Source organism: Myotis brandtii, unplaced genomic scaffold (genome assembly GCF_000412655.1).
Source record: "Myotis brandtii unplaced genomic scaffold, ASM41265v1 scaffold303, whole genome shotgun sequence".
Lineage (NCBI taxonomy): Eukaryota > Metazoa > Chordata > Mammalia > Chiroptera > Vespertilionidae > Myotis > Myotis brandtii.
Window position 1 is genome coordinate 4,153,095 of NW_005361573.1, and position 16,047 is coordinate 4,169,141.

Sequence of the window (16,047 nt, forward strand, 5' to 3'; positions counted from 1 at the left end):
GGGCTGCCAATCACGGGAGCTCACCTGAAAGCGTTCCTCTGGCCTTTCCGGGTTGGCCGGAGCCGGGTCGGTCACCTGTAAGGCCGTGCCGGACGGGGCGGCGGGCGTCCGCTGAGGATTCCGCATCTTCCTCCCGGCTCCTCGCGAGACCCCCAGGACGTGGGTGAGGATGATTTCATCTGCTCATTTATGAGGGGCTCGGAGGAGATTCAGGATGCGTTCGGGGACTAGCAGCCCCTTCCCCCTGCTCACTGCTTCTGGGGCGTTAAGTGAGCTCGTGGGAGACCTTTGAAGAACAACAACCAGCCCCGGCCCGTTTGGCTCAGTGGATAGAGCGTCGCCCACGGACTGAAGGGTCCCGGGTTCGTTTCGGGTCAAGGGCAGGGACCTCGATTGCAGGCTCAATCCCCGGCCCCAGGTGCAGGGGCGCTTGGGGGAAGGCAACCAGATCATGTGACTCTCTCACATGGATGTTTCTCTGTCTCTCCCCCTCCCTTCCATTCTCTCTAAAAAAATCAATGGAAAAATATCTGGTGAGGATTAACCAACAAACAAACAAGGATAATAACCAGAGGGACATCTGTAACGGTGTCAACAATAAAAAATTAAATTTAAATAAATAAATAAATAAATAAATAAAATTAAAAAAAGGAATAACCGATGTTTATTGAGCCATGCACTGCCGACTTTCTCTTACAATCTTCACACACACACACACACACACACACACACACATAACTTTGAGATATAACCAACATTCTGTAAAAATTACCCATTTAAAGTGTATAATTCAGTGGTTTTAAGCCTATAGAGTTGTGCAACCATCACCATCATCTAATTTTAAAACATTTTCCTCACTCCAAAAGAAATTCCTATCCACTAGCAGTCACTCCCCAGCCTTCCCCAGCCCCTGGCAACCATGAATCTGCTGTCTCCATAGATTTGCCTTTTCCTGGATATTTCATATAAATGGGACTATATGTGCCCTTTGTGTGTCTGGCTTATTTCATTTAGCATATAGTGTTTTCTATTTCCATTCATGTTGTAGCCTATACCACTACTTTATTCTTTTTTTATGGCTGAATAATATTCCATTGAATGGATAGACCTCATTTTGTTTTTCCATTTGTCAGTGATGGTCATTCTGGTTGTTTCTACTTTGGGGGCTATTTTGAATAATGCTGCTATGAACATTGAGGTACAAACTTTTGTGGGAAAATATTTTTGTTTCTCTTGGCTAAATATCCAGGAGTGGGAATTTCTGGGCCCCCTGGTAACTCTGTTTAAACCTTTTGAGGAACTGGCAAGCTGTTTTCCAAATTGTTCAACCATCCATCAATATATCTATATATATAAAAGCCTAATATGCAAAGTATCCCCTCAGGAGTTCAACCAACTGGGAGTTCGATCACTCGCTATGACATGTGCTGACCACCAGGGGGTGGCGTGGAACAGAGGAATGCCCCAGCCACAGCCAGCAGCTGCTAGGGACCCTACCTGTACACAAATTTCATGCACTGAGCCTCTAGTCTCTTATAATCTTTTAGCAACAAGGTAGATACTATTATTAGTCCCCTTTTACAGTCAAGAAAACAGGTGCAGGGAAGTGACGTCATCGGCCTAGGGTCCCAGAACTAGCTGTGGCAGAGTCAGGATTTGAACCTAGCTCTTACCAACTGCTTATATTGGGAGGCATGAGCCCATTGTATCAATGCAGACTTAGCTCCCAGCAGCCTACTTCTGACCCCAGGGATTGTCAGCACTTGGAGCCATAATGTTAGCTCCTCACTTAAGTCCAGTACCATGTTGTCATCTGACAGTCTATAGAGCTGTAAGGGAGACAGGCCAGAGCCAGGAAGGGACGGAAAGAGGCAGACCTGAGCGGCAGGGCCTGGAACAGGCTGGCTGGCTCAGGGGCCCGAAGCGAGCCCCAAGAGGCGGGTCTTAAGACTTCGGTGATCTCACCAGTCATTTCTTTGTTGCCGTGTGGCCCAGACATTCTTGAAGACTGCTGTACAGTCTTCACATTCCATAGGCTTCTGGTTTTCCATAAACAGGGCAATAGCAGACATGGGAGTGGGCACAGGCTATTTTGGTCTTAAATTCTCAGTCTGGGAGGATGTTCCTCCTCTCCAGTGGCTCCAGACAGAGTGGTGGGCTCTCAGTCCCAGCTCCCAGGAGGGGCAGAGTGGGCCTCACATCAGGATGTGGGCCTATCCCAAGAAAGGGAGAGGAGCCATACACCTGGAGCAGATATGAAGCCCCAAGGCTGGCAAAGTATCTACGGCCCTTTGACTCCATAATTTTGGTCCTGCATTTTAGTGGGTGCCATAATGGGTGCATCTGAATGGGTCTTTAGAAAATTCAAAGGTGAGGAAGCTTCAGGAGCAGTCTGATTCAGAGGTTGCCACCAGGGCTATCAGCCTTTTTTCTTTTTTCTCCTTTTCGTTCTTCCTATGGTTGCTTCACCCTCAAGTTAGAGCCCCTCCTGGCAGCAGCTCTGGGCTCACCTCTCTTTTTCACGCATCCACACAATGAATGACTCTTCTGATAGCTTCTGCTCAATGGTGAATCCTGGGTGGTCTTATGTAAGAAACTTAGACAGCCTTTACTTGAGAAACATCTATTTTTTTTTTTTTTTTTGGTTAATCCTCACCCGGAGATATTTTTCCCCATTGATTTTACAGTGGAAGAGAGGGAGGGAAGGGGAAGAGAGAAACATTGATGTGAGAGAGACACACTGATTGGTTGCCTCCTGCACATGCCCCAACTGGGGCCAGGGTTCAAACCTACAACCCTTGACCAGGAATCGAACCTACAACCTGACCATTTGGTGCAAGGGCCAACACTCTAACCACTGAGCAACTCCGGCCAGGGCGGTAGGATTCTTTTTCTTTTCTAAACAGTGGATAGAGCGTTGGCCCTCGGACTGAAGAGTCCCAGTTCGATTCCAATCAAGGGCACATATGTGAGTTGAAGGCTCAATCCCTGGCCCTGGTCAGGGTGCGTGTGGGAGGCAACCAATTGATATGTCTCTCCCCCTCCCTTCCACTCTCTCTAAAAATCAATGGAAAATATCCTCAGGTAAGGATTAACAACAAAAAATCTTACATACCAGTGTGTATACTCTTAAACATAAGCTATATTGTACTTCTTTTGTTTTTTGAATTATAGGGATAAATGAAATATTACATAAGGATTGTTATAATTATACTACACCACAGATTTCCATTCAAGTATATATCCTAACATAACCTAATATAACCTTTATATATATTCTCTAATGCAATGCTGTCATTTTAAAAAGTGAAATGGGTCTAATCATTAGTGGCCTCCTCTGGGCTATAGAAGTGCTCATTTTGAGCAGCTACTGCAACTGAAAGTGAAATTCCTGAACGGCTACTACTCCTGAAGCAACTCTAAAATCATGGTGACTCTGAAAGCATCAAGTTGTGCCTAGTTTTCCTAGCAGTGCCACACCAGGAACATCTGTCCCCAACTCACAGTCCCGCCTGGTGAAGCCGTAAGGGCAGTGTGGTCACCAGGAATGGAAGAGCTGCTTTGGCCTTCCAGAGCCCTCACTGGCTGCTTGACCGCGGGTCTACCGCATCCAAACAGTGGGGCAGAGAATGCTCAGAAGATGGAGATGAGAAAAGCTGTGCAAGCAAGGAGCTGCCTCCATGCTAGAGGCCCTAGACAAGAAATGCAGTGCTGGGCCACACGCTGGGCCTGTGGCCTCTGAGGGTCACAAGGCAGCCTTGTGGTCAATGGGCCTTCTGCGGCTGAGCCAGGACAGATGCCCATTCAGGAGCTCTGGGAAGCTGGGTGTGGGCCCCAGAGGGCCACTCAAAGGTCCCATTCACTCACATTCCTCCCAGCAGCATTCCAGCCTTGTCACAGCCTCAGTCCCGGAGGGCCCGCGGGACCTGCCAATCTGTGGAGGCGTGTCCATCGCGAGAGCCAATCGCAGGAAGAAAGGAGAGCTTGGAGTGTGGGACTCCCCAGGTCTCCAGATCCTTCCCTCTTAGAGTGAGTCAGATGGTGTTCAGGGGGATTTTTGGTGTTGGCTGTGGAGAAGAACTAGCAGCGGGCTCAAACTACAGAGCCCACTTCAGAAAGCCAAATTTTAGCCTTGGCTCCTGGAGAAAACTTCCAGCAACCAGGCAGGAGGCAAAAGTCAAAAAGGGTGAGGAATAATATCCCACAGAGAATAACATCTCTGAGGCCTAGAGATGACCTCATGGGGCAGCCAGGAGGATCAAATAGAGGGACTGCAAAGAAAAGGCTTTGGGAACTCTAGGGGAAAACACACATGCGATGTTCAGAATGAAATCAGCTTTATATTTAAAGCCAGGAAACAGTTATCAATAGGATCACCTTCCTCCCTCCGATCACCTACAGCAGCGCCTACCTCCCTGTGATCACGCAATTCCAAAAATAACAGCCTGCATCTGGCCCTTACTCGGGGGCAAGGACTGTGACAAGTATTTTGCACACATTTTCTTTTCATCTCTTTACTGTGTGACTGTGGATATACGACTTACCCTCCCTGTGCCTCAGTTTACTCAAAGGTAAAAGCAGGAATACTCAGTAGTCAGAGATTCGAAACATGAGAAGGATTCAACGTGCCATTGCTGACTCTGAAGATGGAGAGGGCCAAGTCCCGAGAAATGCAGGTGGCCTCCGAGCTGAGAGTCCCCCCCAGCTGACAGACAGCAAGGAGACGGACTTCATCCCACAACCACAGGAACTGGACTCCTCCAGGAAGAAGGAGCTAAGGAGCTTGGAGCAGATTCTTCCACCGAGCCTCCAGAGGAATGCAGCCCAGCCAATATCTTGATCTCAGCCTTGTGAGACCCAAAGCAGAGACCCAGTCACACTTGGACTTGTGACTTACAGACTGTGAGCTAATAGGTAAGTGCTGTTTAAAAAAACAAACAGGAATACTCACCTCAGTATTACATGAGTTAACATTGATAAAGTGTTTAGGACAATAGGGGGTGAACTGGTTAAACTTTATAGTCCTTGGAATAGTTCATGGCCTCAGCACAATTAAACACATTTTTTTAAAAAACCTCATGTCCCTGTGCTCACTCAGCATAAGCCACCGGCCCAAGGTCAGGAGCCAATGAGGTGATAGGTGATTCCAGGCCTGCAGGGAACCGCTACCCTCGAGTCTCATCTGCATGTGTCTCACGCTGTCCCCCGACCCAGAAACTGCATCTCACCCGTCCTGTGCTTCTGTGAAGACACCTGCATTAGTCTCTTGAATACACAGGGCTACGCCTTTAGAGAGTCCGAATGCTTTAAAAGGATAATAAAAATCTATCTTCCCATGATTCATGAAAGACTTGATGGTGTCAATAAGTTAGTTAAAAGCCCAGCATTCCTCAGAGCAGAAGAGCCATAAGGCACCGTGCCATGCTCCCCCCTCGTGTCCCCCTCTCCCTCCTTGAGTCTGGACAGGGTGCAGGTGGCCAAGAGACAAGTCTTATGACACTGATTTCACAAGAAGGGTCCAAGAGGTTTATTAGACAGCCTGTGGCAAAACACAAAATGATTAATGACGAAAACAAGCATATTCTATCAGCCAAGCGCCAATCGGCACGATGACACTATCCCCAGAACATTCCTGGGTTCACATTTCCTAATGGGCTGCCAGAAGAAACGAATCCCTTCAAATCAAGACTCGAACACAAAGGAATTCCAGAGACACTGGGGAGGAGAGCGGGGTAGGCAGCCCTCTCACCAGTGTGGGAAGGGGGAGGGGAGGAAACGCAGGACAATTTAAATTTCCAAACTGAGGGAAACACGTACAAGGCGGGGTCTCCGGGACCTGGGCAGGGGGTGAGGGACCGGAGGGGCGGAACAGCAATGACGGGCCTGACAGGTTTCCTCCTCTACTTCTTTCTCCCGCCTCTCTCCTTGAGGGCCAGGTGGATGACAGCGCCGTTGGCCATGTTGTAGTAAGCCAGTGAGTTGGAATCCTTGATGAAGATGCCCTGGAAAACAGACGGTGTGCTTAGCACGGGCAATCTGGCCTTGAGCACACGGCGCAGCTTCACTCCCAATGTCTGCTCACGTTCTGAACTGAGTGAACACAGGAGGAGCCTGAAGGAAGGCCGGGGGCAAGGGGGGATGCAGGCACAGGGCAGGTCTCTGGTTCCTCCCAGAATGCTTTGCTTTTCCTTCCTTCCTTCCTTCCTACCAAGCCATGTTCTTTCCTTTTGTCAACTCTCCAAGAAGTTGGCCCTGACCAACCCCACAGAATTTTAAACCACAAGACCTTTAGAGATCAACTAGTCCAACAGCCACATAATGCAGAGCAGGAAACTGAGGCCCAGAGTGGAGATTTGTCAAAGTCCAAAGTGGGACAACACAGCAGCCCTGTGAGACCTGGTGGGCACAGGCCTAGCTGGACTGTCACCTCTGTCCACGCACAAAGCCAGGCTACTTGGAACCACACTGACTGGGTGGCTCCACCCCTGGACAGGATGACAACTCTAGACACCCTGAGGACCTGTCCCCAGGTGTCCACCCTTGTCATTGAGGCAGAGGGCTTTTAGATCCCACACAAGATTGTATTGTGACCCACCACAGCCTCACTTGTCAGGCTAACCTGCCCCAGCGCTCTCCCCCAGCAGCATCATTACTTCCTGGATGGACTCAGATGGCCACATCCAGGCATCTCCCCCGTCCTTTGGTTCCACAGGGGACTTAGCTTCTGGGACGACAGAAGCATTGTGACCCAAGGGCTAGGACCAGACACCTGACTCACCTCATACTGCAGCTTCTGTTTCCCTGCAGGCATGCCCGTGGCTTCGTGAATTTTCACCTTGATAACAGAGACCTGGGGGACCAAGGAGAGGACATTTACCCCTTTGCTAAGGTCAGCTGAAGGAAGCTGCCCCTTGACCCCTGGGTTCCCCGGCAGCAACTCATACCTGGTCAGTGAGTGGGAGGGTGAAGACCAGCACCTGTCCATTCAGTTTCCATTCCGTCTTATCCTGCATGTTGGGCACTTGGACCTTGATGGACACTGGACCCTGCAAAACAGAAGGTGGCCATTATGCCTGGGTCCCCTGAGCCGATCAGGAACGATGCTCTCCTATTCCTGGGTCAGTCTAGACGGAGTCACCTCTCCATCTGGGCTCCTGGACATGGTCCCTGATGCCACTGGGGACATGGCACAAGATTTGGTTTCTCTTCTTGAAAATGATCTCTACCCTGCCTCCTGGTGAGTCTGGAGCTGAAGAAGTGACATGAAAATGCTCTGCAAACCCCAAGAATTACCATGGGGGGTAAGAATATGAACTGTGAAATCAGCAGACCTGGGTTTCCAACTCAGCCTCCCCACTAACTAGTAACTAGGTCTCTCTGAACTTCAATGCCATGTCTATTAGGCAGCTAATCACAACCACTGCACGGTACTGTTGTGAGCACTAAATGGACAAATGCGCATACAGTAGGTCGCTTTACCCTGGCACTTGGGCCCTCAAGAGATGGGAAACACTATTGGGAAAAAATGAAAGAAAAAAAGATTTGTCAAATGCACTGGGGGAATGGGGCTGGGACTGTTCTGCCTCCTCATGGAGCCTAACAACTTTCCCAGGGACTGAAGTGCCAAGATCCCCACCTCCCCTTATTGCTAGCACCCCAACAGGATGCCCACAACAGGCAGACCTCCTAAGGGCTGAAACAGGAGAAGGCCACCAAGTAAGACCTGCACCCAGGCTTTCCTATAGGGCAGCAATTTTCAACTGGTGTGCTGCTAGAATTTTTAAAACATGCAATATCTGACATCTTTTCCCTTAGATTGTCTAATAAGAAAATGACAACAACAGCTGTCTGTTGTGAATGAATCAAAATTATACCTATTTTTTTGGTCAGTTGGCAAAAAATACACATTTTTGGTGTGCAGCGGAATGTTAGTAATTGATTGTCTGTGTGTGCCATGAGATGAAAAAGGTTGAAAATCGCTGCTCTGGGGTTGAGGGTCCCTTCCACACTCAAGTCCTGCTGCCTGTGCAGCCTGGTCTCCTTCTGGCCTCTACAACAATAGTTCACACCGGGGAACCAATGCTGTCTGCTCCTCCAACTGCTGACCCACGTCAAGTATGTGCTCAGAAGCCCTCAGGGGCCATACTGGCTGACCCAGGCCCTGGAAGCCAAAACCACGGGAGCAGAATGGGGTGGGCCAGGCAGTGTGTGATGGGGCGGGACTGGACTCCCAGCTAGACGCTCGCGGCCACAGGCAGCGCTCCGGGATCACATACCTTGTTCCTGCGAAGGAACTCCTCCTCGGGCATGAGGCTATCCTCTGTCTTCAGTTTCTTGGAGGCAGGTTCATCCTCCATGGGAGGCGGAGGGTGGACAGGGGGCATTGGGGCTGGAGCTGGGACAGGGGCCACAGGTGGAGCGGGCACAAAGGCTGGAAGGACAGGAATAAGCAGCTGTGTGAGTGGGGGAAGAGCCCAGGAATCAGGGCTGGTGAGAACTTAGAGGGGAGATTGCAAAGGTTTCCTGTTTCTCCCAGTGAGAGGTGTGAAGGGCCACTCCTTGCCGAGTCTGGCAGCCAGCCGGTTTCCTGGCACGGGGACTGGGGATGCTGCCCAGATTGGGCAGCCGGGCACTGGAAAAGGGGCAGGACTGATGGATGGAGGGGATGCCTGCCAGCAGTCATCACTGTCAGGCCTTTGCGCCTGCCTCGGCTGCACAAACCCCAGCTGTCACATCAGACCATCTCCCCCAAGAGTCGTGGCTCCCAGCTCCTGGCTCAGGGAACTCACACGGGGAAGCCATGGCTTTCTTCTGGGCTACACCCCGGGCTGGACCAGCTAGCACCACCACCAGCCACTGGTCTGCTCACAGTGCTTGGCCTGCAGTCCTGACCAAATGGCCTGGAAAGCAACATGAGACACTGACCTGTTGGCACAATCATAGGAGGTGGGCGGGGTGCCATGATCGGGGGGGCTGAGGGAGGCATGGGCACCACGTTGATCCTGGGCGCGTGGATAATAGGCGGCATGGGAGCAATCACCGAGCCTGGGGGCAGTCGGACCACGGAAGCCATCGGGGGCCGGGGCATGACGGGCACTGCGGACACAACTGTGGTGCGGACAGGAGGCGGCATCTGTGGGGAGAGGGGCCCAAGGTCACAGGAAGCCCAGGTGGACTCACAGCTGGCAACTGGTCACCTGCAGCCTCTGAGGAGGCGGCTCCGACTCAGCCCCTGGGGCTGAGAGACTGCAGCCTCCCCCGAGGCTCTGACGGAACTTCGCCGAGAGGGGCCCAGGGGCAGCACTCTTTCCACTTGGACTCTTTCCAGCCGCTCATGGCAGACACTGAGAGCCAAAGAGGCTGACCTTGACTGACCTCCTGGAGAGGAGCCAGCGCTCCTCAAAGGCCCCTTAAGCCCTGCAGCCCCTCTCTGCCCCCAGCCTCCCCAGCCTGCTTTGCATCTGCCACTTGCCTCCCTCCCTGCTCAATCCTCCCACACAGAGAGGAGGTCAGGCTAGAGGTTCTGACTCCCAATTAAAGGGTTCTCTGTATCTGACCCACTCAGCACTCAGCCCTGCAATCAGGCAGTTGCCCTTCTCAGCCAATAGCATCCAACCCCAAGAACCACGCTCTACAAGATCAGTGACAAGGTGGCTGCTGACTTACTGCCGGTGGCCGGGGCACGGAGGTGATGGGCGGGGCTGAGCTGGGTATATTGGTGGCTGAGGATGGAGGTGGTGGCTGCTGGGGGATTTCATTGGGCTTGCTGGGCCCGATCTTCTCTTTGGTATCATCTTCGGGCACCAGGCCCTTCGCCTTGTGGATGGCCTCGATCTGCTCCTGGAGGGTGATATTGGCCTGCGCAGCCTGCTGGGTCCGAGCCATGCTGCCTGAGTGGCCATCCCAGGTCACCTGCAAGGGAAAGCGACGCCACAGCTTGTCAGGACACCGAGAACAGAGCCCCATGGGGGAGCCTGAGGGCAGGGAGGCTCTAGGATAACCCAAACCGCACCTTTTCCTCCGGCTTCTGGATCTCCTCCTCACCGATCTTCTTACCAATGGCTGTCTCCTCTACACCGAAGATGTCGGTACGTCGTTCGGCCAGCTGTTTCAAGCTGCTCTCAATATCCAGACCTGGAGAGAGACGGGACAGAAAGCGACTCTAAACCACGTGCCCTTCTGACAAGGCAGCAGCTCTCCTGGTGCAGGGTGGAGGCTGGGCCCATGGGACAAGGCTGACTCCGAGTCCCAACCCCGCATGCCTGTCCTCTGAGCCGGGGGAAGGCTGCCCCATCAGCTCTAAAGAAGCCTATAAACCAGAGCTTGTCCAACTACTTGACAAACGAAAGGCAACTGAGAGGACAGGGTCACGTGAGTCACAAGTAGCAGAGTCAAGACTGAAAGCTTGGTCTCCTCCCTGTTGCTGCTTCTCACACAGCAGTCACAGGAGTGCCGTGTCGAGTCTCATTCTAAGCCGCAGAATGAGCACCCCTCCCAGCTAGTCAGATCTGGCTCTGGGGAGTCAATGGGCACATGCCATCCCTGTCAGGTGCCTGTCTTTGGAGGCGTCCTATCGATAGTCATTCTGCAAAATGGGGGTCGTTTTGTAGTACCACAGGCTGTACATAACCTTGAAAGCTTTTGTGGAGCTCAACTCAACTGCTGCTTTCTATGTTTGCTTAAGGCAAGTTAACTGTAGTTTAGAGATTCCCATGGGTCAAAGCGAGTCAGGGCTGAGTCAGAGAAGGGGTGTGGACTGGGTGGGGGCACCCCCACCTCACCTGGAGCGTACACCTCATCGTCGCTCTGCTTCTCGCGGATGGAGCGATCTCGCTGCTCCAGCCAGCGGGGGTCGAGCAGCCCGATGCGCATGTGTTCCTGCATTTTGCTGGCAGGGATCTTCTCCCCCGTGATGGGGGACACGAGGTACTCATCTGGGGCAGGGGCTGGAGGCAGGGGCTTGGAAGCTAGAAGGGAAGAGATGCCTGAGTGAGAACCCTGGGCGGTGGCCGGGGTGAAGAGGGTGTGGTTTCACTCGTGCATCACTCATCCGTGACACACCAGTCAGTGCCACACGGTACCTGGCGCTGGGTGAACTGTCAGGGTGCCAGAGATGGCTACTCCCTGTGACCCACGGTGAGGCCTGGGAGGGAGGGGCTACCGATGCCTTTAACAAGCCACCTCGAGCCATTCTAGAAACGGGCAGGTCTGAGGCACATATGGGGGCAGGAAAGCAGGTTGTACCTTTGGGGTCGTAGTCCTTCCTGACAATGACCTGGTCTGGAGTCGGGGGCAGAGGCGGCGGCATGGGGGTCTCTGGGGGTGGGGGCACTTTCTGCCCTTCTTCTTCATCATCTGAACCCTGAAAAGCAAAGCCGTGGCGGGATTTCAAGAGGGGCCGAGAAGCCGCCTCTCTACAGCCGAACCCCGAGGCTCCCAGGGCGGCAAGGTGCCTAGGCCTGCAGCCAGTGTCCGTGTGCTAAGCCTCCCGGGCAGCGAGGCCAGCCGGCAGCCAGCCAAGCTGCTTCCTCACAGCATGAATGGGAGTGCTGGGGGCCGTGGTGCTAGCATTCTGCCCGGGCATTTCCAGCAGCTGGCACCAGGCAGTCCCAGGAGGCCAAGGGCACTTAACATGCCAGGGAGGGGTGCGGGGAGCAAGTCAGCGCTCAAGGGTTGCTGCTCAGAGCAATGCTGGGAGGGAGAGAAAACGTCCATTCCCACAGACACAGGGGCCTTTCTTCTCAGGCTGCACGCAGATTCCTTCTGAGGGAAGGAGAACGGCTTGGCCTGGAGCCTCGATGCCTGCCCGGAAGGCCTGGCTCCAAGAGGGTGGAGGTGGCCGAAAGCAAGCACAGGCCGCACTTAGAAAAGCTCGGGATCTGCTGATCATTTGGGCCGAAGCTGAGGTGTAGAGGGTTCCCTGGCTGAGAGCTGGCCTGGGTGGTGAGGAACGGGCCCTGGGCAGAGGGGGAAGGTGGCAGAACAGGCTGGCACAGCGTTCAGATCCTTGCTTGTGAATGAACCTTTGTTGCCCGAGCTGGAAAGGGGCTCTGTGCTGCTGGGTTCGGCAGCTGCCTTATTCAGGACCCACGCCTCCCTTTGAGGTTCACAAGGGGCTGGATCTCGGACTGTGGTGGAGAGCACCCCCCTCTCTTTGGGCTCCAGGGAAAAGGTCATCCTGCAGGCCTGTCCAGGCCCAGGGACACACCTCGTCCATGTCTTGCACTTGAGTGTCCTGGTCCAGCTGGGAAGGAGGTTCCTCTGTCTTCTCCTGCTTCTCGTCCTCTTCATCAGACTCAACCTCCATCTCCACCTCCTCACTCTCCCCAAACTTCTCATAGCGCTCCTGAATGAGGATCCGCGCCCCCAGCTCCTCCGGGGTCGTCGGGGGAGGGAAGTTCCCTGGGGGAGGGGGAGACGGAGTCAAAGGGAGGCCTATAAAGGCCCATCTATCCTCTCTGCACGCTTGAGCTCTCCGAGGGCTGGGGCTGATTTCTCTCCCATCTCCAGAGCCCACCCGGAGTCTGACACCGTGAGTATTCGTTGGACTAGGTTGAGCTGGGACAGTGTGGGAGAACTGAAGTCCTCCGGGAGCAGAGAGGAAAGGGACGCTGACACAGCCTCCGAGGAAGTCTGCTGTCCTCTGGGACACCCGCACGAGCTCTCCCGGGGTGGCTCTCAACTCCTGGCTTCCCATCGGGCCGCAGGCCTACCTCCTCGCAGACCTACCTTGCTCATTGGGCTGGAAGTCCACCGTTTCCACCACCACAAAATCATGCCAGTCGATCTGCGCGTAGGCCACCCGCTCCTTCTCCTTCTCCTCCTCCTCCTTCTTCCTCTCACGCTCCTGGAACTTGGCCCACTCCACGCGGTAACACACCTGGAGCCAGGACACAGCAAGGAGCTGAGCGGACGGGGTCTGCTCCTGATGGAGGTGTCACCCAGGGCCTGTAACAAGCCAGCACTTCCTGCAGAACAGGGAGGAGGCTGCCCTGCTACAAAGGGGGACGTTGTGGAGCAAACTATGGCATCTGTGTCTAGTTTCAGCCAGGCCCAGAGTTCGGACAGGATGACAACTCTAAAGCCACAGAAACCTTCTGCCGAGGCCCCAAGGCCAGCCATGTGTCCTAACCTCGGAGTTTTTTGCTCGAGTGAGCGAGGAGCTGTGTTCAGAGGAAGTCAGCGTGACAACCAAGTGCCCACAAGAGAAGCGGCAATCTGAGAGCCTGAGAAACAAGACTTCATGAGACCATCCAAAACAGCCTATTTGTTGAAATATGTACAACACTTCTCTAACAATTAAACAAATGTTTACTATCTCCTCTCATGAGCAGCAGCAGCAGGAGATGGCAAATGTCAGAAGTCTCCTCGATCCACATCATTCTGATGACTCCCGGAAGGAAGGACTTGAACCTGTCCAGCTGCTTGATGACATGAAGCTGAAGATACTTACATGAAGGTGTCTCAAAATGTGTAGGCACAGAGCACTACAGTACATAATCATATCAAATGATTCTAGAAATGACCATTGCTACCCACAGAACAACATATTCGTCTACAAAATTATTAAACTACTGGTCTAGATATAAAAAGACCTGGGCCCTAGCTGGTTTGGCTCAGTGGACAGAGTGTTGACCTGCGGACTGAAGGGTCCTGGGTTTGATTCCAGTCAAGGGTACATGTGTGGGTTGCATGTGGGGCTTACAGGAGGCAGCCGATCAATGGTTCTCTCTCATCATTGATGTTTCTATCTCTCCCTCTCCCTTCCTCTCTGAAATCAATAAAAATATATTAAATTTTTTTTTAAAAAGACCTGGGCCACAAAAGGCAGTGTCTTAAAGATATGCCTTCCGTCCTCAACTCTGAAAACCTGGGCTACAACAGGCACCTGCTCAGGAGTTGGCTTCTCTGAGGGTAGGAAAGAGGGAGGCCTAGTGACGCTGAGAGCAGAGCAGAGAGTTGGGGCATAGAATCCAGGTTCCTTGGCCTTTGTAGCGGAAGGCCTCTCTCTCCACCACTCCTGCGCCCACACATAACAAGCACTGCCTCGGAGATTATTCACAAACGTGAAACACAACCCAACAATGTAACTCCCACATCAGTAACTGGTCATAAAAAATGAGTTTACCTGGTCTAAAACTTCTCGGGGGTTCTCGGCCTCTTTCTTGAGCTTTGTAAATAAGCCTTTGGGCGGAATCAAGATCTGAAACACAGAAGTTATTAAAGCCACGGTCAGCGCAGCACAACCCGGGACAGAGGGGGCCTTCCCTGGCTGTGGAGAGGTGCGGAGGGAGAGCATGGGAGTCTGGGTCCCAATCCCAGAAGTTATTTAACTTCTGCAGCTTCATTTCCTTCTACAAAATGGTGACACCACTTAAGTTGGCATCATCAACTTGAAAGGCTGCTGTAAGAATCAGCAGGCAAGTATGCAAAACCATGGCAGGTCACCCAGCACACGGTCAGTATGTAGCTACTTATTAGCATGAGTTAGTGACTTCAGCTCTTTGAGCCTATTCCTGCTTTTATAAAAGGGGAGAAAACACTTTTAGCTCATGGGTTCTTGTGAGAGTTAAATTAGGTTAATAGGAGACAATTATTACGGGCTTGCTTCTTTCTCAGGGCCTATGCGAGGCGCCTAAAAATGTAAATGTACTAAAAAGCAGCTAGCATGCCGGGCCTGCATGGCTCAGTGGTTGAGCGTTGACCTATGAACCAGGAGGTCACAGTCCGATTCCCAGTCAGGACACATGCCTGGGTTGCAGGCTCCATCCCCAGTAAGGGACAGCCAATCAGTGATTCTCTCTCATCATTGATGTTTCTATCTCTCTCTCCCTCTCCCTTCTCTGAAATCAATAAAAATATATATATTTTTTAAAAAAGCAGCTATCACCACGTGGCCTTGTCACATAGCAGGCACTCACCTAATGCAGTTATCAATCATGCATTTCAATTTTCTTTAGAAACAGAAGTCAATGTTGCATTTAAGAGGGAAACCCGAATATAAATCAAGATTTCACACGGAAATAAAGTGTTAACGTCCACCCAGGGGCCCCACAGAGGAACACTGTCCTTGTAGACAGTGAGTGGACAGCATGCTTTCTGGCCCAGCAGCCCGGCCTGCACCCTGACCAGGCACCTTGGTATACTGTTCCACCAGCTTCGTGAAGTAGTTGAAGAGGCTGTGCTGTGGGCGGAGGAAGTCAAATTGGTAGTTGCGCTGCTCTTTCTGCATCAGCTGGGTCAGAAACTGGCGCCCATTCCTGGCCACAAACTGAGCCGTCAGCTTCACCACATCCAGGTCGAAGGCTGAGATGGAGGGGGGGTCTGCGATGAACTCGAACTCAGGAGGGGGCTCTTTGGGCACGATGGTCTCCTGGATCACCTGGGCTTGGACCTAAGATGCAGAAGACGTGTGAGCAAGACGCACAGGAGTGGCCTGGCTCCAGAGGGGGCTCTATGCCTGTTCATGGTGCGGACACCACTGGCACCTGGTGAGAGTCCTCACTCACAAGAGCAGCAATTTCTTGGCCAACGGTGGCCTCAACAACCCGAAAGGCTTCCAGTGAGACCCATGCCCCGCTTTATCTCTGCTGCTGCCCTGAAATCAAAGACTAAAACTGGGGAGCAGGAGACCGGATAGGAGCAGGGCTCATAAATCCCAACCGAGGGCGAGAGAGGATGCAGGAGGCTCTCTGTGTGTGCAGAGGACCCCAATGAAGGAAGGATTTCCACATTTGTTACCTTATCTAGTCTCCACAGGAATCATGAGGTGGAGAGAACGGGTACCGTGAATCCTCTTTATAGAGGAAGGAACTGAGATAAGTAGCCTGAGGCCCGAAGGGTAGTAAATTGCAACACAAGGCCTCAGAGCCTACGTCAGCCTTTCCCTCCCTTTCCCTGTAAAACGAGGCACCACCTTTGCCAGAGCAAAGAAAGAAAAGGAACCAGTCTAGGCCTACAAAGGAAGCAAAATGTGCCAGCCCTTCCTGTCCCCATTGACAACCCTAATCACCCCTAGTTCTGGGCCTAGTGCTGAGGGGGATCAGG

The 16,047-nt window shown here is 52.5% G+C and overlaps 1 protein-coding gene across 1 annotated transcript in view; it reads right to left on the minus strand.

Annotated features, from left to right (window-relative positions):
- Positions 1-5,503: 5,503 nt before the first annotated feature.
- The window catches only part of SF3A1 (splicing factor 3a, subunit 1, 120kDa), a 16,584-nt gene continuing 6,040 nt past the window's right edge, over positions 5,504-16,047 (minus strand). The window contains exons 5-17 of the mRNA XM_005869820.2: positions 15,137-15,394; positions 14,129-14,203; positions 12,730-12,880; positions 12,209-12,402; positions 11,245-11,362; positions 10,782-10,967; positions 10,013-10,134; positions 9,667-9,912; positions 8,926-9,133; positions 8,277-8,431; positions 6,945-7,046; positions 6,779-6,850; positions 5,504-6,002 (exon numbers count right to left, since the gene is read on the minus strand). Coding sequence (XP_005869882.1) covers positions 5,901-6,002; positions 6,779-6,850; positions 6,945-7,046; positions 8,277-8,431; positions 8,926-9,133; positions 9,667-9,912; positions 10,013-10,134; positions 10,782-10,967; positions 11,245-11,362; positions 12,209-12,402; positions 12,730-12,880; positions 14,129-14,203; positions 15,137-15,394 — 1,989 coding nt within the window. The 3' untranslated portion in view covers positions 5,504-5,900. The remainder of the gene's footprint in view (positions 6,003-6,778; positions 6,851-6,944; positions 7,047-8,276; positions 8,432-8,925; positions 9,134-9,666; positions 9,913-10,012; positions 10,135-10,781; positions 10,968-11,244; positions 11,363-12,208; positions 12,403-12,729; positions 12,881-14,128; positions 14,204-15,136; positions 15,395-16,047) is intronic.